General features: G+C 41.4%; 1 protein-coding gene across 1 annotated transcript in view; it reads right to left on the bottom strand.

Annotated features, from left to right (window-relative positions):
• RASEF (RAS and EF-hand domain containing) overlaps nucleotides 1–24,836 on the bottom strand; it is a 39,264-nt gene that overhangs the window by 4,127 nt on the left and 10,301 nt on the right. The window contains exons 2-15 of the mRNA XM_063128401.1: nucleotides 20,592–20,738; nucleotides 18,659–18,749; nucleotides 17,089–17,184; nucleotides 15,070–15,147; nucleotides 12,710–12,825; nucleotides 12,543–12,611; nucleotides 10,040–10,124; nucleotides 9,217–9,308; nucleotides 6,921–7,155; nucleotides 5,120–5,257; nucleotides 4,538–4,685; nucleotides 2,254–2,335; nucleotides 998–1,112; nucleotides 11–130 (exon numbers count right to left, since the gene is read on the bottom strand). Of these exons, the coding sequence (XP_062984471.1) occupies nucleotides 11–130; nucleotides 998–1,112; nucleotides 2,254–2,335; nucleotides 4,538–4,685; nucleotides 5,120–5,257; nucleotides 6,921–7,155; nucleotides 9,217–9,308; nucleotides 10,040–10,124; nucleotides 12,543–12,611; nucleotides 12,710–12,825; nucleotides 15,070–15,147; nucleotides 17,089–17,184; nucleotides 18,659–18,749; nucleotides 20,592–20,738 (1,612 nt within the window). The remainder of the gene's footprint in view (nucleotides 1–10; nucleotides 131–997; nucleotides 1,113–2,253; nucleotides 2,336–4,537; nucleotides 4,686–5,119; nucleotides 5,258–6,920; nucleotides 7,156–9,216; nucleotides 9,309–10,039; nucleotides 10,125–12,542; nucleotides 12,612–12,709; nucleotides 12,826–15,069; nucleotides 15,148–17,088; nucleotides 17,185–18,658; nucleotides 18,750–20,591; nucleotides 20,739–24,836) is intronic.

The raw sequence follows: 24,836 nt of genomic DNA on the forward strand, positions 1-24,836 counted from the left end.
TGGCTCTTACCATGGCCAGCTTTTCTCCGTAGCTTATGGGTACACATTTCTGTCCTTGCTCAGAAACCGCTTGGCGAAGATCTGCTTTGTTCCCCACCATCATGATTGGGATGTTTTCGTGCGTTGCATCCTGCAAAAAGTATAAAGGATTTTGTTTTTTGCTTTATAACCCTGATATTGCGGGTGAGAAGTAAGAATTTAAACATCCTAATTTCTGCTATCAAAACACATCCTGGGAAATCTCAACGGGATTTCCCTCACGTGAGAAAATTAAGGTTAAGTCTGTTAGATTTTACAGCCATATTGATCTAGTATTACCGAATAATATAACACACTGAAACAGAACCATGTTTTCCAATTATGCCATTTAAAAACAAAGGAGGCATCGTAGGAAAGGCAATTGATGAATACTATTCCAAGTCAGAATTTTGTTTGGCCTTTATTAACGTAAAGTAGTGCTCATCTAGCATTGGTGAACTCAAAACATGGGCTGGCTATTTACGCTAGAAAAATAAACACATTTCCCACGATGTGTGGTGATTCACAGCAATGCTGTCCCCCATGTTGTGGTTGTTTCCTTCCTGTAAGTCGGGTACCAAATCCCTTCTTCGATCTTCCACTATGGGGCACTGATGATAACTGTGGGGCACAAGTCTCAATACCAGCCTAAGGGGGAGCCAGCACAGGACTGGGCGATCAGTCTTCTAAGTACAGCTCTCTGAATGAGGCACACTGGATGTTAAGTGGGATACACTGCAAATGTTAGGCACACTGAATTGTAAGTTTTAGTCTTTTAGCTCTGTTGTTTTAAATCTGTTATTGTATCTTAAATCTCTGCATTGCTCTGAGGTTTTATTTTGGGTTGTACTTTTAGAATGCAGCTTTAAACTTCTACATTATGTATTGTATTTTATGGTGTATTTTGTGGCTTAATGTTTGTGTCTAGAAATGTAATAAATAAAAATAAAAGTAAGTTTCATATGGTGACAATTCTTACCGCAATCATATCCACCCATTCTCGGACGTTGAGGAAACTCTTCTCGCAGGTAACGTCATACAGCAGAAGCACCCCATCTGCTCTTCTGAAGTATGATTTAGCAATACTTCGAAACCTATTAAGAAAAATGTCAAGTTAAAAGCCACTCTAGGACATCTATTTTTATTTCTTTTTCCTCAGTTTAATCTGAAGACAAATTCAGCAGACCAGACCCAGAGATCTGAATCCATTTACTTTACAGACAGGAGAAAGACTGGAGAAAGAGAGAGAGAGATTGTGGGAGGTGCCACCTAGTCTAACCCCTGGCCAGGGCCAGCGCTACCAATAAGCCAACTAGGCAGCCGCCTAGGGCGCAGACCTCAGAGGGGCGCAGTACTGCCCTTTAAGGGTCACAGTTTTATACAAATTAGCTGTTTTAAGAAAAAAAACATAATAAAAGGAAAATATAAAAGTTCAGAAACTCTTCTTGAACAGCTGAATCGAAGTTGGCAGTGTTTTTTTTGGGGGGGGGGGGGCAAGTAGCTCACCTTGCCTAGGGTGCAAAATAGTCTGGCACCAGCCCTGCCCCTGGCCAGAACTTTCTTTTAAGAAAAGAACCTGCCTCCTAGTGGCCAGAGAGAGCACAGCATCCTGGAGTCTGGACTACTTGGATGCACAAACCAAAACATCCATTGAGAACCATTCAGCCTTTTTACTTCAATGCAAACAATGCTAAAAATAATTAAAGTGTGGACTGCAAAGGCTGCAACAATTGGGTATTAACAGTAATGGTAATGTTCAGATGTTTTTACTCATTTTTGGTAACCCTAGATTAGAGTCAGTGCCTTCACTGGCCAATGTGCCAGAATTATCCTAGAATTACATGCATAAAGGTCTGAATTATCTTAGAATGACATACATAAAGGCCTGTACGGGAAAGATAAGATTGTACAGAGCACATATGCAGTGCCACAGCTTACTAAGCGAAGAGGGTGGATAACTCTGTCAATTCCAGGCTGGTATAACTGAGGGTCCCGATCCTGAGACCCATGTTGCTGTGCATCCTCATTCACACTGCCTACTAGAACTTGCATGTACACACGTGTAATGATAAACACAGATCTACAGGAGTTTCAACCAAGCACTATGCTCTAAGGAAATGAGGAATAGTTGCTTCTAAAATGGGGAAATTAGCTCAAATACTCAAGTCCACAACACATATTTTTTTCTTATTTTTTTCTACACATTCTCCAAAAGAAAAATCAGGCCCAGCTCACCTCTCTTGTCCTGCTGTGTCCCATAGTTGTAGCACTGTCGGTTCCCCATCAACAATGAGCCTCTTCATTTGAAAATCAACCCCTTTGAAGACATTTACAGAATCGATTTAAATCCTTTAATAGGGCAAATTATAAGTATTTGGGATCTGGCTATATGATAAAGCTAACAAATATAATTAGGGCTAGAGAAAGAAGTCAGGGGAATCCCCGATTGAGAACTTGGTGGTCCATTTGGTAAAAGTTGTTGAATAGTAAGATGCAAGAAAATGCACAACTATATCAATTACTGGGAACATTGTGCAAGGATATGTTAAATAAGAGAACTTAATGTTTACAGTTCAACATGAGACCTCTGTCATCCCCATCCCCAAAAAATGTTTTTAAAAATGTAAAAAAAAAGGGGGGGGGTCTGGAGCAGTACAGAGCACCAAAAAAGTCAAACCTAGCTTGTTTGCAAGGTAGATTTGAGAAATTTAGGGCTCTTTAGCAAAGGGTCAAAACAGATTGCAAACAAGCTAGGTTGCCCTTTCTGAAGTTCCGTAGTGCTCTGGATGCCATTCCCGCCCCCCCCCCCATTAAAAACAAATTGGGGCTCATTTTTCAGGAGACTACGAGCCTATGGGAGGGGGGAAATGTCCCCTGGACCCTCTGGGGTTGCCCATCCCTGACTTAAAGTAGTAAAATTGGGGACGGGGGATTGCTGCAATGTATATGCTCAGTTGTATACTGGTTGTGCTTTTATATTGTACAGCTGCTGATTTTATCCTGGTTGTGCCTTTATATTGTATTTTATATTATGTTTTTATACTGTTTATTTGAATGGTTTTAATTTTTGTGACCCGCCCAGAGAGCTTCGGCTATTGGGCGGTATAAAAATGCAATAAATAAAGGCTTTAGTAATATAATTCATACCTAAATTAATATATGATCATGTTGTGATTATATTTCACATAAGATGTTCGCCTATGATTAACATTTCATTTCTTTCATATATTTAGAATTCCTTCTTTAAAAACATTTTTAAATTACAAAATCCATTAGTATTTTAAGATGGTATGCATTAAAAACTACATTGCTGATGCAATTACTAGTGAATAATAGCACGGTGCTTTCAGCAAAGTTAATTTAATGTGTTTCACCCATGCACTTACTTGGGTGACAGGAATGCAGCATTCCTACTGTGACTTCAGATTAGATGCTTCATTAATAGACTGTAAATGTATTTTATCTTTGCACAGATGAGATTCTTTATCAAAATCATGTGCACAGGGTACAGATAGCCAAGTAAACCACACACACACACACGCACACCCCTATTCAATCAGTAATGAAAGGCACGGGGGAGGGGGTATATAAATGGCAACTTCCCCTCTTACAACACAGGCAACCCGAGTGTTGGGATTGTATATGGCAGGGGTGCAGAACCTCTTTCAGTCCCAGGTCCAAATTCCTTTTCAGATAAGCTCTTGGGGGCTGCAATCCAGTGGTTTCAAGGTAGCAAAGGAAGCAAGTGTACCAGCATATTTTGCCCTAAAGCCTTTACAGCCAGTAACTAAGTTTTAGGAGAGGCAGTTCAACCTTTTAGAAAGGGACAAAAGGAACACAAAAGCTGGGAATCCATAAATCAGTGGCTGGGGGAACGGGGGTGGGCCTTGCATGGCCTTCTTAGGAATCCTGGAGGGCCAGATTGGGATCCCTGAGCGCCAGGTTTGCCCCTCAGGCCTGAGGTTCTGCACCCTGATATAGCCCCTGTTCCTGCTTTTTGTTCCAAAGTCTCACGATCTCAGGCTAATGCCAAGCTACTATGAGACTTCATTCTCCAAAGCCATCCCAATTATGATGGCTACATCTCGGACCACCACAATTCTCCCTGCACTGTGTGGCAAGGGGGAATTAAGGGGCACAAAGGGCATCTTTTTCCCTTTGCAATACAGGCATCCACTATATTGCATTTGTCCTGGACATGAGAAGGCTGGATTTGAGTCCTTGGGCCAGCCACAAAGCTCAACAGACGTTTCTGGGCAAGGCACTCCCCTCCTTCCTCACAGGAAGATTTCCTTGAAAGCAAAATGTGATAAACCCATGCATGCTGCCCTGACTTGCTTGGTGGAAGAGTAAGATACAAAGGACACTCTCTACTGGGAGTAGATCATGACCACTGTTGCCTGCACTTAATGGGGAAAGTTGCAATTTATACAGGTTTGTCTTTCGTAACCAATGCAGTATCACTCCAGAAATATGTGGCTGCCAAGATCATTGCCAACAGTCTAGAAAGAAAAAGTACCTAGAGTTGCGCTGGTATTCCCTCGAAATTCGTTTTTGCAAAGTCTCATAAGGAAGCTAGATTTTCCAACCGCTGCATCCCCAGCAAGAACTATCTTGTAAGCCTTCTCTGAACTCGGGTACCTGGAGTTGCAGTCTATGGAGTCCGACTAAATAGAACAAAACACACACCAGACTGTACTACTGCAACATATTCAATGGTATCATTACTAAACCACAATCGTAACGAATGCCAAGATTAAGCCTGAAACACTGGGGCAACAAATTGCAAGATTACATATCCATTAATGTGATCAATTGAACAGAAAGCTGTGGGTTCAAAGGCTTTGGATTCTGAGGCTCAAACCACACCTCAGCCTTGTACTCATGTCCTTGGGCCCGTTACTTGTCTTTTAATCTCATCAGCCTGACGTTCTGAAGAATGGGTATTTTGTGACTGGCTGTGCCCATTATGGCAGCCATTTTATAAATGGGCACCCCTCTATGCTAGCCATTTTATGACAGCACCCATGACATTTTGCCAAAATATCAAATGTGCCCACTGATGCAACAAGGTTGTGGACCCATGCTCTTGACTGAATACCTGTGGAGAGATGACAGGGATACATTTCCTGGTGGATGCTGCAGAACTACTTCGACTGATTGGCTGGGCAGGTTTCCAATCCAAAACCGTACTGACTTCGTCAGGACTATAGACCTCTTCATCTCGGATATCTGGCACCTGCACAAACAAGCACTGTTACCAGTTTCCATAATAACTCCAGCTCAGTCTTTTGCCTCAGGGTTAGGAGGGACTGGGGGGGAAGGCTGATGAAAACACAACCATAGAACATTAGCAGAGCAAGGAGAGCTAGAAGGAATGTTGGGAACTAAATAACAGACAGGTGGGTGCCTGGGTCACATCATAACAAGAGCCCTTGGGAACCTCCTGCCACCCCCAAATTTGCCATATCTGTTAGTACTAATTGCCAAATGGAAATGCCACATGGGACAAACAGAAGCGACCTCTTAAGTTTACACTAAAACCAGGCTAACGAAAAACAGCAGCAACATCCAGCATTTGAAACTTTTGTTGGGGAACTTATGAACAGGAAGAAAAATCTGACCAAGATGGATAGGATGGTTGACAAGTTTCTTGAGTACCTTTGAAAACGAGATCAGTTCACCAACGTTTATCTAAACGTAATGCCAGGCATAATGGTGAACTTTCAATACAGGATATAAAGAGGGGTTGAAAGACCTGAATTCTGTTCTCAGATTTGCAGATCACTGTAACTCCCTTCATGCATTACATGTGTGAAGATGCCTCCATGCGAAGAAGGGGGAGGGGGCTGCACTGCTGGCCCTGCTCCTGGCACCTCATTGCTCCCCACCCTCTGGCACATAAGAGTCCTCCACCATAGCCTTCCTTATTCAGATGTCCAGGCTCAAAGTGAGGATGCTGGATGGGAGCTGGGCTAAGATGCTGCTTGACCCCGGGGTGGTGAAGCCAGCAGTGAAGTTCCACCTCCCCTCCTATGTGTGGAGCACCTTGCATGCAGGTAACAAAGGAGGACAGTATGTGGAATGGCTGACAAATTGCTACATCCATCTTTATTCATTTTTAATGGCAGAGCAGACTCTGTACTGGCGCCTGATTCATATCTCAAGAACTGCCATAGATCACAGATGGAGAAATTGGGCCTGCTTAGCCTACACGGCTATGAAAGGAGGTCTCCTGCAAAGGCCTTCTTGAAGTCCCTCCAAAGACAGGGCCCCTCAGCAACGGGAGAAAAGCAGGAGAGTGGCTTGTCAAGCTGGCGACTTGGCTGGGAGCCAGTTTCATTGTACCATCACCTTTCCATGAAATGCAAGTTCAGCCTGCTTTGCTCCCTCCTCAGAAAAGGAGAGGGGGGAGCGAAGGTGGCTCACTAGACAGCTCCTGCTTCAAGGACTTCCTGGTACCTTGGAGAGGTGCTTCCCCTGAACATCACTCTCCTATCGAGAAAGGCAAGGGCTGAGCAAAGCCGACTCAAAATGTGTGGGAGAGGGGGGTACAAGTGTAAGAGAAAGGGAGAATGAATGTGTGTGGATGGAGGTGGGGGGTGGGAGCAAATGCCAGCAGCGGCTTTGACAACTGATGTCCAAGTCTGGGGCCAATTCAGCCCAGGAAACATTCTCCACCCTTGGCACAAATGGTCTCTCTTTCTCTCATACATGGACTTTACAGATCACTCTTTGAGGATGTGAAGGTGGTAGCTCCCCCCACCTCCCCAAGCAGTCCCTTCTCCACCTGACTTTCTGGCTGATACGAAGAAGAAAAACCACCAGTTTCGCTTTACAGGGAGCAAGAAGTAATTTTGCCTCTGAACACTTTTTAAAAACGTGTTAAGCCTGGAGCTTACGTCTGTATCAGAAGCATCGCCTGTCAGGCTTTCCTGTGGACACCGTGACCTCTGAGAAATCCTTTGATGCTTGGATTCCACTTCCGAATCATATTCATTCGAGTCTCTCAGGGTAGACAAGCCACTGTCAAAGCAGCTTTCAGGCAGGCTGTCCACCTCACAGTTTATCCTCCGCATTGGATCACAAAGTGCCAGAGAATCGTAGTCTTCATCAACGTATGATGAATGAGATGACCTAGTTGGAACAAATGGAGAAACAACACTCTATAGTGCCGATTGCCATTGATGGAGTTGCTAGTCTGCAGACAAAAAAAAATCTTCACAGGAAACATATTTTATGAGATTCTTCCTTCCTTTCCAGAACAGCCTCAGTTGCTGCTCCTGATTCCACTTCCCAGACTCATTGCAACCTCCCCCACCCCCCAAAAAGCCCCCACCTCAATCCAAGCCACTGTTCTTAATTTCCCTCCCTTTGCTACCTTGAAATCTTGAAGGTTACGCAGCTGCTGCTACCACCACCACCTCCTTTCCCTTCCCACATCCCGCTTGGTCCCAACCTGCAGACAGGAAAGAAGGAGGGGACATGCAGGGAGAACGAAGGCCTGTTGCACACAGGCACATTCCCCAGTCTGACAGTTTCCTTGAAGAATTCTGAAGCTGTACTTAGCTAACTCCAGAAGCGGTTCTGAAAAATATGGCCATCCTTCTTTCAGATGGGGAAATATATGAAGTGTATGTTGGGAGATTCCGGATAGAGAAAAGGAAGTACTTCTTCACACTGCGCATAGTTAAACAATGGAATTTGCTACCACAACATGTAGCAATGGCCACCAATTTGGATGTCTTTAAAAGGGGGTTAGATAAATTCCAGGAGGAGAAGGCTATTAATAGCTACTAGTCATGATGGCTAGATGCTACCTCCAGTATCAGAGGCAGTAAGCCTATATACACCAGTTGCTGGGGAACATGGGCAGGAGAGTGCTGTTGTACTCATGCCCTGCATGTGGGTTCCTTGTCAACAGGTGGTTGGGCACTTTTTGAACAGAATGCTGGACTAGATGGACCCTTGGTCTGATCCAGCAGGGCTCTTCTTATGTTCTAAGGACACATCATCATAATTTAATCAATTGAGTAGCTAAACTTATATCTAAAGATATATTTAAGTGGTTTACAGAGTTAGGGATCAAAATATATCACAACAGAGACCAAAGCCATTGGTTAAAATGTTTAAAATATTTAAAACGGAAGCTAAAAGCACAATAATTAATAAACTAACTAGTCAGTACAATCAGTCAGGGAAGGCTTGGGTAAAGAGATAAGTATTTAATGTATTTCTGATAAAAGAGGCTTTATTAAATTTGGGGCAATTAGGGTACAGAGAGGTCTCCTGACCCTAATTTATTATGATAGCCCATATGAATTCAGGGACTAATGCACACAGTTAATCACCTTTAAGCTTAAATCATTATTCTTGAATTCCCTGAGGTACAGTACTAGGCTAACATTAAAGAGAACACAACAGTAAATCACTAGAGGCTTAATTAAAGTTCAGTTTATCCGCCATCATGAAAAAGAAGTCCTTTACATTCTGTACCGAATGTGGAGCAATGTGTATGTATTTTAACGAAAAGATGCATTCAAGAAAAGAGTGCTGCATCAACTCCAGACTGAACCTTGTAGAAAAATTATATTCTTTGAAGTTGCATTCGGAAATTAGGGAAAACTTTGCAGTGCCAAAACTAAGTTTGAAGAACTATTTGTCAGACAGAAATACTGGATTCCCATTCAAGAACCGTTAGCCTAGAAGTGTTAGCTTTGTTCCTCACTGGGACAAAATCCAATATAGTTGTACCCAAGTCAGTTGGCAGAAGAATGTCCCTTATTGCTAGATGATCATTAACTCCACTAGAGAGCAGCATGGGGCAAGTAGCCAATCAATGTGTTAGCAATGTGAGTTTAGGCTCTTTCCATGTCCCGGAAAAGCACTAAGTGTTCTCAGTTCTCTGGGATAAAAGCAAGGCAAATGGCTCTTCTTTTTCCTCAGAACTGATGCAGAGGGAAAGCACTTAACTCTGATTTTGTCGGCACTTTTCTAGAAATTTAAGCCTGTACTGCACATTTTTTTTCTTTTTAGACCCTTAAGAAATAACAGTATTGTAATTGTTACAGTTGCTTGAAATCAAGTCCAATCCATTTTAGCTAAACATTTTTTACTAGATGTGCATGTTTTATGGATTGTAGCTGAAAATCTGTCGATACTTTTCAAATCCTACAATATAAACAAGATCCGTTCTACCTGTCATAGCGTGGGTTTTGGGGCGACTGGCCACCGCTGCATTTGGGACTGCTTCTGGAGAGTGTGTTCCCTGGGGAAATGTTTGTTAGGCGCTGAAAAACACACACATGTGAAGAAGGAGTTTCAGTATACCATGAAACAAGCTGGCTTACAACATGCCCTTTATTTAACAAACACAATTCTTGATTTCAAAATGTTTGTCTATCTTTATATTATTTGGTAATGCCTTTGAACTGCATAACAGCAAAAAGCCTTTTCCTGTTGTCTACCTGGGGGTGGGGGTGGAGAGGTAAATAAACCATTTCCTTTATTCAGTTCTTTTAACTTTTTGACGACTTCTTGTTGTTGTTATTTCATTTCTGTACCTCCCAATAGCCAAAGCTGTCTGGCAGTTCACAAATGTAATTGAAAAAGCATATATATGTATGCATTTTTTAAAAAAAAAATTAAGAGAGAGAGAGAGAGAAATTCAGCACATAAAACCCAACATCTACTCTCAATATGCAATACTAAACCCACTTAGCAGGGTCCATGTTCCACTAAACTTAGTGGGACTTTCTTCTGAGTAAACATGCATATGATTGCCCTGCCAGGCTGCAATCCTATGTAAACTTACTTGGGAGTAAGCCCCATTAAGCATAGTGGGGCTTACTTCCAAGTAAACAAACACAGGACTGCACTACCAGTTCCTTTGGCAAGAACCCCAAAGGACTATATTATTTCAATGACTCTAATTGATGGCATATATTGGTATAGCCAAGAGTAAATATGTATATATTATGCAATTATTTGAACATATTGGTTACGCAACGTTAGTATCTACCAGTGATCTGTTGTATATGCTCCAGCTATTTTCTAATGAACTTCTTAAGCCATCGTTGCTGTCATGAAGTTTCCTGTTAGCCGACCTAAGAAATAAGGCAGGAGAAACAACACTGCTCACATTCAAAGCACGTCAGGTTTAGCATAAGCAGGCATTATGAGACTCAATGATCCTGTTCAGCCGACACGTTAGCCACGGTGGGTAGTCATATTGAGCTAAACATTATGGCTTAGCATGTTGTGTGAACCATGACTTAGCATGTTGTGTGAACTACTCCTAACCATAGTGGCTACATAACCACAGTTTAAACACGCTCACTAACCATTTGCTGCAAAAAGGTTAGCGGCCTAACCATGGCTTAGTGTGTGGTCTGAACAGGCCCATTTAAAGGTGTTCCCTTGCTTTCAATGGACTCCAGTGAAGAAGGCATGATGGCTCAGTATACACCTGCTTATCAGGAATGGAAAGGAAGAATAATAACACGGAATTCCCTGGAAAATCCATTGTGCCAGCTAACATTACTGGCGCTGCACTGGAGGACTCTTACATTAGTGCAACTTTATTTACGTTAGCACTCATGTCACATTGAAGACTGCCTAATACAAGGTGTTAACCGGTCAGCGTTTTTAAAAATGCATAGCTCCAGCAGGCTTTGTGTTGAAGGAAGTAGTGCATAAGAAAGGCACTGAGGATCTGAGAGACTCCAGAGGAAAATTAACATTAGCTAGATGCCATCCCTGTAGAGTAACATCTCGGTACGAACAGAAAAGCCCTGAATAAAATTTCATATGTTTTACACTTAATTGGAATCATTGTCAAACACTTCACTATTGTGGTGGGGTTGTTTTTTTAAAAAAATGATTGAATTCAAGTTATTTCCCCCAAAGTGTTTTTGTTGTTGTTTGTTTGTTTCCCCCCTCAAGAATAGCATAGTTATATAACCAAGTATTTTTAGTCTTTTTTATTTTTGCTTGGAGGGGTAAAACAATTTTGCCACTGGCTCTGTGATATTTTGCTGTGACTAAGGCCGGTTTCTCTACACATAGAAACAGAATGGGCCATTTCATATAACTCCCACAATTTGCTGTAACATGCACAGCCCATGAGCCACTTCTGTTTACTGTAAGCAATCTCTAATCAGAGGTGAGCGTAATGTGTGAAATTGGACCAGTGGGTTGTTTAGGGGCCAACAACAAACCATTGGTTAACTGCTTGGTTGATCAGCCCCTAAACAACCCATTGGTCCAGGTTAACATATCTCACTGACAACTTCCGATTTGGCCTATCAGAGTTTGTTGCAGTAAACAGAAAGGACTCGAGGCAGCACATGTCCCCATGAATCATGGGTTAAATAACCCATGATTTGCCCACTGTGGCATGCGAACTGAGTCAGTACAGTAGAATGAGATATCAAAGTTTTGACATGGTAGAATGGACTATATCCATATAGATTGCAGGTTGGGGGAGGATCACATTTTGGAATACTCCCCTATGTTTAAAAAATAATGCTTTGGTATCCAAAAATCAACACAGCAAGAAGAGGGCTGAGATACAACCTCTCTCCCTGATGTACTTTTTTGTTGTTGTTTTACTTTGCATGAAACCTTTACATGGGAAAGCAATAAAAAGTAGCATGCCTCATCTGCAATGTGAACTAACACACCCCTTCAAGATTCATTCACTTCATTCTGCTCCATGTGCAGTAGATCAGGCCGTTGCAGGGACATGCAAATTTATATAGCCAATAGATACCTGGACGCAATGGTATAGCAGAGCCAGGGCTCACAGGAACACAGCACTGGCACTTTTTGATGAGCAGGGATGCTGGCATCATCTGTCACCCCCTCAGACCTCCCTGTTCCCTTTGAGCTCAGCTGCAATCCTCACAGAATCTGGGAGGAAATGATATAGTGCTCCCTGTTGTAATGTAAAGTATTTTAGGCTGGCTTGGTCTTGAATGGCAAATTAAGACCCATCAGCTTTGCAAAAGACCTTTTTTGGATGAGGATAAAAACTGCTAGAACTGGTTTGTTAATATGGATCAACAAGGGTGCCTGCAATTTTGGACTCTCCTTCAGGGCATGGCTATGGGGACTGTCGTGATGAGCAGCTGCACTTCAAAATTTACCATTGCACCACTGCAAGGGAGTTATGTGAACAACGATCACATTGTTACTTTGGGCCCCATCTTGTGGGAATGCAGCATACAAAACAAACAAATGAATCGAGACTGATAAATATCTGGGCAGACAGAAAGGAACAATTGACTGTAAGATTTATAGAGATGAAAACAAGCAGACTTCAGCAATGTAACCAGAAGCCTTAATCAACTGTTCATAATATTTCATATGTCAAGATTGGCTGACTGAAATATAGGTAAAGATGCCAAAGAAACCTTTCACTGCAGCAAAAATATCTGTTTTTCTCCCTTCTTTATCCGAGATGCTGAAGTTTTAAATATTAAAGTTCATACATTTAAAAAGTGAATTATTTAGCAGCTTACTGTAGTATCTCTATCTGCCTTTCCAGACTATCTCTGTCTTCAGTGTACTCTCTGATCATGTCTAGGTCTCTACAAAGCAAAATTCACACAATTACTTCCCTTTTCAGACAACAATACACATATATAATCATTAAATAACCCATTTTTACAGTTACAACCACTCTTACCTTTCTGAATTCAGACTCTGATCTGCAATATCACTTTTCAAGGTATCTAATTCGCTCTGAAGATAAGCTATATTTGTCTGTGCTTCCATAAGATCTTTTTTAAGTTTCTGGTTTTCCTAAATTAATAAATGAAAAAAGTTTTTAAAAATTCAGCAAGAATAATGATTAAAAAAAGTTTAAAAAAATGTTTATTCAAAAAGGCATAAACTAAAATATTAACAATTCCCATTTAAAAGCTGTTAACTATGAAGTGGCAATATGGAAACATATGATCTACAACATCAGCTGTTTTAACATATATGTAGGCGCTAAAAGGCCAGTCTACATATCACAGCCACATAAGGAGACCGATACGAACACCACCTATATGGTTGCTTTCCACACTGCAGGCATAATGTATAATGCAAGTTCCACATGGGTAGCCTCCAGCCACTGCCAGAGGTTCCTGTGTCCGATAGTGGTGGCAGCAGGAGATTCTTTATGCAATGAGAAGTGATTAACATGCTAAGCAGCAATACACAATTTGCCTTGCAATGTGAAGAAGTAACTACAAAGAGGTTATTTTACCCAGGCGCCATACAGCTAGTGTAAACCATACTGAACGTGAGGGATTATTTGTTAAGGAACTAGATGGGAATGTGAGGGAACCGGCTGTCATTCCGGTTATGACCTTACCTCGGAGTAAATGAACCCCGTGCTCTTTGCGCATGCCTGAGGTCCGAAGCAGACATTCCTGCCGAACAGGTTTGAACAGGTTCTGCTATAGGTGCACACGCAATTCCTTTGTGTAAAAATGTGTGCGCGCGCACGTTCCCTTTGTACGGGGCATGCGTTCCCTTTGTATGAGGGGTGTGTATAAAAAGCCCCTCCTCCCAGTCCCCAGGGCAGCCGCCCGTGGACTCATCCCGTGCTGCTGTTTCGCTAGCGAATAAAAGCTATCTGTTTGAACAAGAACTTTGGTGTGGATTCCAGTTTCTCCGTGTGGTATCCAGTTTTTCCGTAACAGGAACAACAGATGGGAGATCTGGAACATGGTTGCCGATTATTATCAGGAATTTGTCCACATTAGGCCAGTTGATGACTCCTAAAGCTATGCTTCCTCATCATTTCGAACCTAATGACCCTGGATTCCTGCATAAGCACTTTCTTAAGCAGCCGTGTATAGTTGCAAAGCTGTGTACAGCACATAATTGGAAGTCTCCAAAGCAACCACAGCAGTGGATTGATACAATTTGGGAGACTATGATCATGTACAAGATTAGTGAGCAAGTGGAGAAAGCAAGGAATCCTAATTTTAAAAATAGGTATTATGGCACTATGGTTTCCATTTTTCCCCTGTATGGAAATCCTTCAAGTTTCTGATCAAATCTGAATCAAGTACAAATGCCTATCTTTTTTCTATGATACACACACACACACACACACACACACACACAAACACACGCTTATTTATACGATAGAATGTATCTATCTAGACTTTCTTTAGATGGTAACCTTTCTCTTTGGCTGTTTTACTCTAGTTGTTCTACAAGCATATCCATGATGTACTAAGGATAATAATCAATGAGCTTCTTTATTGGAATGGCCTGCCGGAGGAGATGCATCAACTTGACAGTCTTTTAGAGTTTAAAAAAGCAATAAAGACTGATCTATTCCAGCAGGCCTATCCAGTGAAATTTTAGAATATTTTAAGGATGTTTTAACTATGTTTTAATCATGTGTGGTATGTTTTTAATCACTTTTTAACGTGTATTTTACATCATGTTTTTATACTGTTTGTTTTATACTTTGAATAGTTTTAGTTTTTGTGAACCACCCAGGGAGCTTCGGCTGTTGGGCGGTATAAAAATGCAATAAATAATAATAATAATAATAATAATAATAATAATAATAATGTCTTTAGTAATCTTTTTATGTTGTTATTTGTGTTCTTCTTTGTTGTTACTTGTATTTTTAACTTTTTTTCAACATAAAATAAATTCCATGGGTTAAGGAACTGGGTCTACACAGCAAAAGTGTTTTAAGATTTTCCCAGCAACAGAGTAAGAGGACATTCTCCTTACCTTGAACAGCCATAATCCTATACCTGTGCATTAAATTTAATACCAGGTTATTTCCATTGCTAATATGTGAAAATGATACCTAAGCAGGTACAAATACACAATATACCTAACCTAAACAATATAATTTCTTCTTTCTCTGAAATGCCAGTCATCCTTTCACACAATCTTGACAATTTTCAAGAAAATGCCATGATGAAGTGAACTACTTAAGTATGGTAGACGGCAAAGATACCAGTTATACTGAAACAGACAGAAGGAATTACTACCCCAAGTAGGCAAGTTATACAAAGCTCATACCAAGGTCAGATCATGGATCCTGGTCTTTAGTGCTGCCAAATCTTCTTTGTGATTAATGTTTCTAGATTGTTCTTCGAGCTGAAAAAAAAAAGTGTGATTGCTACAACAAAAAACTTTTGAATGATTCACTGGGCCGGTTCTCATGATCAAGCAGCCCACCATGGCTGTGGTGTGGGTAGCCATTTTGAATATTCAATCTGCAGCTAATTGTGTCATCAACCTTAAAACAGGCCATGGGTTCAAAAGTTGCCTGGCACACACTGCAACCCACTGTGGTTTAATTAAGCTACTGTAGACTGCAGTGATCATGCAAATCTCGTCATTAGAGTACATGAAGATGGGAACGGGATCAATCCAGCCGTGAAAATTCAGTGGGGTTTGTTTGCTTGCTATGAAAGTTCTTGAGTACAGCCTTGAAAATAAGACTTCAAATGTTAGTAATCTGTACACTAGCCTGCTTATCTACCCCTACCAATGCTAGCCATTCATGGCATGCCAATAACCTGAAAGAAAAAGAACCAAGTTTTTTCCAATTAAAAAAATGGGGGGATCCCTATCTGTGTGTTCCCCCAGTCTGTGCCATATCGTCACTTTTAGGGATGTGGATAACCAAATAAGATACAGCACCCAAAAGACTCCTAAGGTCAATGTGTAGATTGCTCATGAAAGCAACACAGTGGTGCATTCAAGTCATGACTTTGGGGCAGGGTTCCTGGGCTCCACTCAACAGAATGAGCAAGAGGGCCCCAAAACACATTAAGGCTGGCTTACCACATGTTGAAAAACATATAGTAATACACATTACCCAGTGGTGTAGCAGTACATTTTGAAGTGCACACACTCATCATGACAGTCCCCATAGCTACGCCCCTAAGGCCAATCCAAACATTCACACACCTGTATTGATCTATATCAACAAAGCAGTTTTAGCAATGTTTATCTCCGCAGGGAGCACGTCTTTTGTAAAAAATAATGGATATTAATTGTCCATCCAACAACAAGCCCCCCCTCCCCAATACTTTATATTACAACAGGAAACAATATTGTTGCTGGAAAAATTCAATTGTGCACAGCTACTCTGATGACTGCAGCAAAGCTGAAGTAACATCAGCATCCCTGCGAATAAAAGAAGTGCTAACACGGAGTCCCTCTAAGCCCTAGCTTCATTATACCACTGACATTACCAGCTAAAGAGTATTGGGCCCCATAAGACCATTAAGTCCAAAGGCAATCCACACTGCCAGCTAAACTGGGAGGTCTCCATAACACCAGTAAATCTGGTGTCTACCTACCAGCACCACTGAAGCAACAGGGCACTGGTTCCATCCTTGCTGAGGAAGGACTACCTTACAATGCTGTGGGAAACTTTATCTCATCATCTCACAAACTCAAAATGAGCAATTTAGGGCACAATCCTATGGGGCATTAGACACTGTCTAGAGGGCCACAGAACTTTTTAGTTTCTGGGAACTGCCTCCTCACAGCCGGCAGCTCTCACCATCCTGGCTACGTCTCCTTTACGCAGCTTCTTATGTGCCGCGCGGCCTTTGTCCTCCTGCCCTGAAGCTTCCTGGTTAGACAGGAAAGAAATGCAGGGCAGCCAGAGCACAGAGCATTATGCGTTGGATAGTCATTAGCCTCTGAGTTCAATGACTATCTCCACAGGATTGCGCCCTCAAACAATTTTCCAGCAAGTTGAATTTCCTAACGTTTTCTGAAGTGTGATACACCTTAATTACTTCAGAGTTGGGAAAATGTTATCTGGACTGTGCTCCTAATGTATTAGGGTACTTCCAGACCCTAGAATAAACACTCAGAGAACTAATCTGTCTTTTATTCCTTAACAGTTCTTTCTTCTGGTAAAAAAAAGGGGGGATGGGGGGGGGGAAACCATGACAAAACACAGAAGGGCTGCAAATGGAAAACAATGACATCTGGACCTCCCTATAAAATTCCTAGAATGAGGCAGTGCCAGTGCCTTAGTCACAAATCTCTGGTCACAAAGTCAGTGTCACGTACCATTTTGAGTTTTTTTATCGTCACCTGGAGATCACCAACTTCAGTTTCATACTGGCGCTTGAGATCATTCAGAGCTTCTTCTGCTTTCCGCTTCTCCTACAATATTTCACATTTTTGTGGAATTATAAAATGGCAGACTTCAGCAATTTACCTTGCCCTCTCATGTAGAAGGGAAACATCTCTCCTAATGAGAGCATAACACAAAAATTGAGGGCCACCTTCAGAGCATTTGAGTGTGGATATGCACATATGACAGCTGTAAAGGATTGCTAATGGTACATGTTACATCATTATCACCACCCAGGAAGAAACCTAAAGCAAGGAAACCCCATTATTGACTAGCACACAAAGTACAATCTGACTGTGTCATAAGTCAGGCTGTGTAATAACAGTGTACATGGTTACCATTAAAATTTATAGTTTGGTACTATCCCACAAAGTAAATATCACAGCAGCCTGGCATTTACATTTGGGGTGTCATACTTTTTACAAATACGTGAATGAAGAATAGAGCAAGATAAGCATAATTTCAAAAAATGATAAGAAAAATAAGTCATCAGAGTGCCCCCCACCCCCCACTTGATATTTGGATATTGGTGATAAATTGCCCAATACTTAGTAAATGCTTATATATCTAAACCAGCTTTCCCCAACCTGGTGCCCTGCGGATGTGTTAGACTACAACTCCCATCATCCTCAGCCAACATATCCATTGGTGATCCTAACCATGGCTTGTGGAATTGTAGTTGTACGTATCTGGAGGGCATCCAAGTCAGACATGGAATTATTGTAGTTTTTACATGTGATAAAGTTCCTGGGATTTTAAAAAACATTTTCTGAACAGTTCAATGAACAGAGGCCTAGATTTTCAACCAAGGCTATTACTAGTTTCATCTCCATAATAACAGGCCATAAAGAATTGCAAACAATGTTTTTTTCTATTTAATCATTGGCCATATTGTTTGGGAATAACGGGAGTTGCCGTCCTACACATCTGGAGGCAGTGGAAGCTAGTGGCTCTGATGTCAGTATGGTGGTGAATCCACTTTGGGTTTCAGTCAGTACCAATCTGAACTATAAAGGAGCAATCCGAGGTACTTGGGTAGCTCCTTTAGAGTTTGGACTGGTTCTGAGTGAAATCCGGAGCAGTATAAACACCCCACTGACACTGGAGCCACCAGCCTCCACCCTCTGGAGGGCACCAGATTGGGAAAGACAGCTATAAGGTGTCTCAATCTCCAATATAACATATCCTTCCCCTTGAGATTGCTTTTTTACTGACCTATTATTGCAGTATTAAGCAATAAGCTATTACATGCATCTTCCCTCCCCACCCCTGGTTTGCCTTGTTAACACTCTCCACCCCCACAAAACAAACAAAAAACCAATGAGGCAGGGGAAGTGTTGACCTTCATACCTTTCTCATTAATGGCAAATTGAAGGGGAAAAGAATGCAGAGAAATGGTTCACACATGAGGCCCGAGGCACTGAAGTCAGAATTCTGTCACTAATTTTGTTAAGAGGAGAAACTATTTCTAGAATATTGGTGCAATGAGCATTAACTCCTCACCTCCTTCTTGATTTTATGCTCTGCAGCCTGTATCCGCTGGTCCATCTCCTCTTCTAGTTCACCAAGCTGCATTGCTGCTTTATCTTGTGCTCTAAAAAGTAAACATTCATATAAAACTACCTTAAATGTCAACAGTAATTGGGCAAAATGCATAGTTTGTTCCACCCCAATACTAAACAGGTGAGTCGAAATGTTTCAAGTTGGACATCTGAAGAAAGGTGAATGAACTTAGTATTTACATTTCCAAATTAAAAACACCAGTTTCTCAGAATTCAAATTAAAGTAATTCAATTCTCCCAGCACCGGAAGGCCAAGTACACATGCAGAATTGTGTGTGGTTCGCTTTTCTGCACACTACTGTGAAGAGGCCTTTTCTATTCCTCGTGGAAGCATGAAGACAGTTGGTCTTGTGAAGAGTTCTGTGCTCACAATAGCAGTTGCTCAATTTCCTCACAGTACATTAACAAGCTGCATGTCAAATGACCTGAGATGGTCCTATGATGTCTCAAAAGCCAATCTATCCTAACCAGCCCTCTAATAGCAAACACAGCTGGTGAGTGCCAACAGGACTGCAGCAAAACTGGGGCCAGGTATTTATTTATTTATTTATTTATTATATTTTTATACCGCCCAATAGCTGAAGGTCTCTGGGCAGTATCAGTATGTTCAGGGAAACACTGTACAGACAACAACAAAACAGTAGGGGGAAAATAACTACATGGACAAAAATAAACAAAGAAAAGACACTACCACAGAAATAATTCCACTGGTAATATGCCAACTGTAGTTTTATCTAATAGTAGTGTGCTCATAGAAACTAGAAATTAGATTTCCCTGCTGAATTATGAGGTTTCATTTTTTTCTTTCCCACCCCCCACCAAATTTCCTGAGGAAGTGGCCACAAAAAAGTCAAACATCCCAGACCTAAAAACACTGCTTCAGAACAAGGAATAACAGATATACACAACCTGTGAGACCAGTGATCGAAATTTCAATCACATTTCAACAATCACATGGGCCTGGATGTCATACCAGTTTAAACATTCTGACCCACCTTTAATAAACAGTCTATCATGTTAACTATTTGCTTTCCATCTCTGTGCTTTGCTCTGCTTTTTAAGGCTACCACTGCAAAGCAATTCTGAGAAGACATAAAAAATTACAACAGTCCTTGTGCCTTAAGTGAGGAACACGACCGCAGAGAAAAGGAAATGAAAATGAGCACAGCATGCAAATAGAACATCAGAGTGGTAATCTGCCTTGCCCCTTGCATCATAGGAATTACCATCCATTTAATTCAGGGGCAAGCTAGACACTATCTTTACTTCATAGTATACTGCTAGTATGTCAGGGCTTTATTCTTACGCAAAAGTAAGAGTAAAGGACCCGATCTGGATCAGGACACTAGCATAGAGATATGGGGCTTTAACCTTTGGTCCCCACTTTGGTCCCATTCCAGATTGGGGGGATTGGGAAGGATGGGCTGAGCCTGAATTTGTATACTGAGGAAAATTCCCCATTCACTTCAATGGGAGCTTTTCTTCCTATGCAAATGGCAGGTAATGGACCCCTGATCTAATTCTAGACCACCGCAGGAAGCAAAGATTTGAAGTAGCCTTCCTCAACCTGGTGCCCTTAAAATGAGTTGGACTGCACTTCCCAGCATCCTCCAGCCAGCCATTTTGGCTGAGGCATGCTGGGAGTTGTAATTCAACACATCTGGAGGGCAGCTGGTTGGGGAAGGCTGCCTTAAATCCTTTCTACCCTCTCCCACACCACTATACACAAGTGTCATGATCTGGCTTGAATTGGATGCACGTACATGAACAGACATTGCCATTAACAACAACAGCACATGACTTTAAGCAACACCATAGACTATAGTCCCAAATGGAAATTGTTTAACTGCAGAGTACAAAACCATTGTCTTTACCTTTTTACAGCTATAGCTAAATTTTCCATTTCTGTACTCTGAAGCTTGATCTCTCGAATAAAGTTCTTAATAACATGTTCATAAGGTTGAATTAATCGTGGTTCCACTATATTGATGTTCTGATACAGAACGCTGACCTGTTCTTGCCTGGAAAGAAAAACACACACAGATATTTAACATATACTGCAGATTAACTGTCAGGTAATATTTATTTATTCATACATAATAGTGAGATGGTCAGTAACATGGAAAAAGGAAAAACACATTTATTCAGTTTTTATAGATTAGACTTTTTTTAACCACAAACAAATTCTAATTTTGCAATTAATCTTAGCATAGTGTTGTTGTGTTTTTGACATCAACTCAGGAAATATCCAGGCATTATCAAAACAATAGGATATAATTTTAAATGTAAATTTATTTATAGTACGTCTATATTAATAAATATAATAAAATCTCTAAGCGGTTCACACTAAAATATATAAAATAATAAATAATTTTAAAAACACTGCAGCAATGAAAACAGAGCAGTGACACAGGCCATTACAGGTCAGAGAAAGTCTGTGTAAACAAATATGTTTTCAAAAGGCATTTAAACCAGTTTCTGCATCTCAAACCACGTATGGAAGACAGTATGGGTGGAAACCACTACTGAGAAGGCCTGTTTTTTGTGCTATTAACTGGCGACTTTCTACTGATTGTGGAATGACCAATAAGGCCTCATCTGAAGATCTCAGGAATCAACTCATATATGTAGGAGAAAATATTTGGAAAATTAGTCCTTGAATAACAGTGAAACTATAGTGCTTGTGACTGTTCATTCAGGGAAGTTCTCCGATGCCTCTCCCATCATTTTTAAGCGGGAATCTGCCATTTTATAAGTTACTGAAACTGTGGTAATAAATCTAAATTGCACAATATAGCAGCACCATCTGCTGGCAGTATAAATGAAACATATGGGAAGGAACTGGCAAAAACAAGAGGGGGGGGGGGAAGTACATATATTGTGCTGATCGTAAACCCGCAAAGACTCTGGAAGACAAAGCCCCAGGATTTTTGCTTAATACAGAGAATTCTTTACACACAAGCAGTTCCTCGCACATAATCTTTATCAGTGGAGGTATCTCTGCCAATGAATGGACTCCTTGGTAAGTTTATGAAGCAATTAACATGTTAAGGGGATTACTATAACAATGATATTATATAACATATTGCAGCCTTCTTCAGCCTGGTGTCCTCCAGATGTGTTGGACTATCACTCCCAGCATCCACCAGTCAGCAGGGGGAATGGTTAAAAAAGGGGGGCAAGCCCAGCTCCATTGAAGTCAATGGAGACCTTTTTTAAAAAACAAAACACTTATGGGGGCTGGAAGTTCAGGATGAAAATGAGTGGATGGGGAAGCTTAACCACCCCCTTCCTGAAGCACCATGGTCCCAATCCTAATCAGGGCCATGTACACTTACTTTGGAGTAAATAAGATTGTGTGATTACAAGTTTGCCTTTGTTATTCCAGTTGGAATAGTTAAAGGCAGATCTAGGGAATTGCAGCCTTAATACTCATTGGAAAGAAGAGGGTAGGGGAAGAGGTATAGCAAATTAAAGACATTATGGAGCTCATGGCAAAAAAAAACCACCCCAAAAACAACAACTATAAGAAATCATATGTTTATAAGTTCAGAACATTTTTAGTTTTCAGACTAACATAGGGGCAGCCGTGTTAATCTGTTGCAGCAGAAACAAGAGAGTCTTATGTCACCTTAAAGACTAACGGACTGATTATTGTGTAAGCTTTTGAGGGCACCAGCACCCACTTCATCAGATATGTGAAGTGTTAGCCTCATTTGGCAGGGCATAGAGAAAAAAGGGTAAATAGCGGGGCCAAATGATCATGAAATGCAAGAGGTAGCCTGAGACAATTCTAGCTAAAGCTCAAACGTACGTAAGATAAGCACCGTGACAATTCACAACAGAAGTGGTGATATAACAGAATCATACTAACTCTACGTTAATTACAATGGGAGAGGAAACCATTGTCCCTATTCAAGCCTAAACAAACAGAATCAAATTTCTTGATAAATTTTAATTCAGCAATTTCTCACTTTGGTTTCCCTTTGAAGTTCCTTTGTTTTGGAATGGCAAGTTTCAGGTCAGCAGCAGTGTGTCCTGGGAGACTGAAATGTTCTCCCACTGCTTTCCGAATGTGGCCCATTTTTGATGTTAGATTTGTGTCCATTTACCCTATTGCGTAGAGATTGACCTGTTTGTCCTATGTCTACATTAGAAGAGCATTGTTGACAAGAGACGGCATATATTACATAGAGAATGAGCAGGGGAATGACCCCTGACGTAAAGGCTGATATGATCATGTCTTACAATAGTGCTGCCTGAGCGGATACGGAAACAGAGTTGGCATCTGGTTTTGTTGCAGAATCTGCTCTCCAAGTTTGTTTCATGTGGCCTGTTGACATGTTTCTGAACATTTGGAATAATCAGAAAAATAGTCTGAAGTACCTGTGCATTCTTGCAACTTCCTTGATGTGCGCCAATGCCTGGTTCTACATCCCACCATGTACAGTAGGTTAGGGCCAAACTACAAGTTCTACTAATCATGTTGGTATAGTTGTGCCTATTTTTTTTAACTTTCATGTAAGCATGTGCAGTCCCTATCTGGATTGGGACTATGGTGCTCCAGGAGGAAAGGATTTAAGTTTCGACCCCCACTCATTTCACACACCCCTGGGAGGGGGTAAAGAAAAAGAAGAAGTCTGCATTGGAATAAGTGGAGGCTTCTTTTATTTTAACACACAACCCCCCGGGGGGAAATTTTGGGAGAAATACAGGCGGGAGGGGGAAGCTTAAACCCTCTACTCCTGGAGCATCATGGTCCTGTCCATATCAGGACCGCAGGCTCCTACTGGAAGTAAAGAAAAATAGGCACTGTGTAGTTCGGCCTTTACCGGGGATATTAACTTCTGAATTGGCACTATAAGGGGCATTGGACACTTTTAAATATTATTTCCAAGAAGCAGAGCAGGAAGAAAAGCATTTTAAAAAATCTTTTTCTTTTTCTTTTACAACAACATATATCACCATCATCATGGGTATGATCCAGTCTTATTCATAGAGCCGTGAGACACAGCCTCACTGAAAGCCATGGCTTGATTAAGGCAAGTTCAATGCTAAGCAGAGATTTGAAGGAGGGAAATGAAATTAGATAATGGTGACATTCAGGGTTTTTTGTTTTTTAAAAAATGCAGACTTCTGCCATCTGCTGTCTGACATGTGAAGCCACTTTGCAGTCCAATGGTTTTTAAGATCTTCTCAAGGGCAAGCTACAGGTTAAAAAGGTAGCTGTCATAATGGCTTGTGACAGACGTAACTGATGTGCAGGGGGCAACCAGAAGAGGAGGGTGCAACCTGCAAGTTACCCATTCTATATTTATGCCGCAACTCAGCTTCAGGCTCTTGCACTGGCAAGCTCATACAGACAACGCAACACACCTTCATTAGCGCCCTTTGTAAAACTATATCCTCGGGAGCCTGGGAGCCAGCCAGGTTCTGCATTTTGACAGTGCTGCCTTTTGTTCTGTGCTCAAGTACGTCACAGTTGCTGTTCCTGGAGATTTTTCAGCTTCAAAAGATTAAACAAACAAGAAACATGAACGAAGAAAGGTTGAGAGCTCAGCCTGCCTTAGCCGTGCTTCTCCGGCTCTGCCCACCGCACTCCGCTCCGAAGAGCTGCTGCTGTTATAAACATACGGCAGCAGTTGTGGGAGTCTGCTCAGGTTATTTGGTCTCAAAACCACAATATGTTTTCATTGTTCCTCACTGGCCCAATAAGAGCTGTCAAGAGTGAGATTCAGCCACCGCCAGAGGCCAACATTTACGCAATGCTAGTCGGGCGCAAGAAGTGAGAACTCACACCATAGGTAAGTAAAGGCACCAAACCCTTTGGAGGAGCTCCAGTCATCGAAGGGGGGAATGGAATCTTTTTAAATTAAAGGTGACAGCAGGAGAGGGGGCATGCACCTGAATACTTAATACGACCAGTCTGCATGAGATATAAAATTAAAAACCAAAGTCAGAACCAGCATACACACACACACACACTCCACTAGAGCCATTGAAAACGGAGGCGTGTTACACATTCTGTTTGAAAGCTCGTGGCACATTTGATGTCGCGGAAACGATGAGCTTGATACGTTCACCAATTACAGTAATTTGTACAAAATGGAAGGGCAGTA

Source organism: Elgaria multicarinata, chromosome 6 (assembly GCF_023053635.1).
Source record: "Elgaria multicarinata webbii isolate HBS135686 ecotype San Diego chromosome 6, rElgMul1.1.pri, whole genome shotgun sequence".
Taxonomy (NCBI): Eukaryota; Metazoa; Chordata; class Lepidosauria; order Squamata; family Anguidae; genus Elgaria; species Elgaria multicarinata.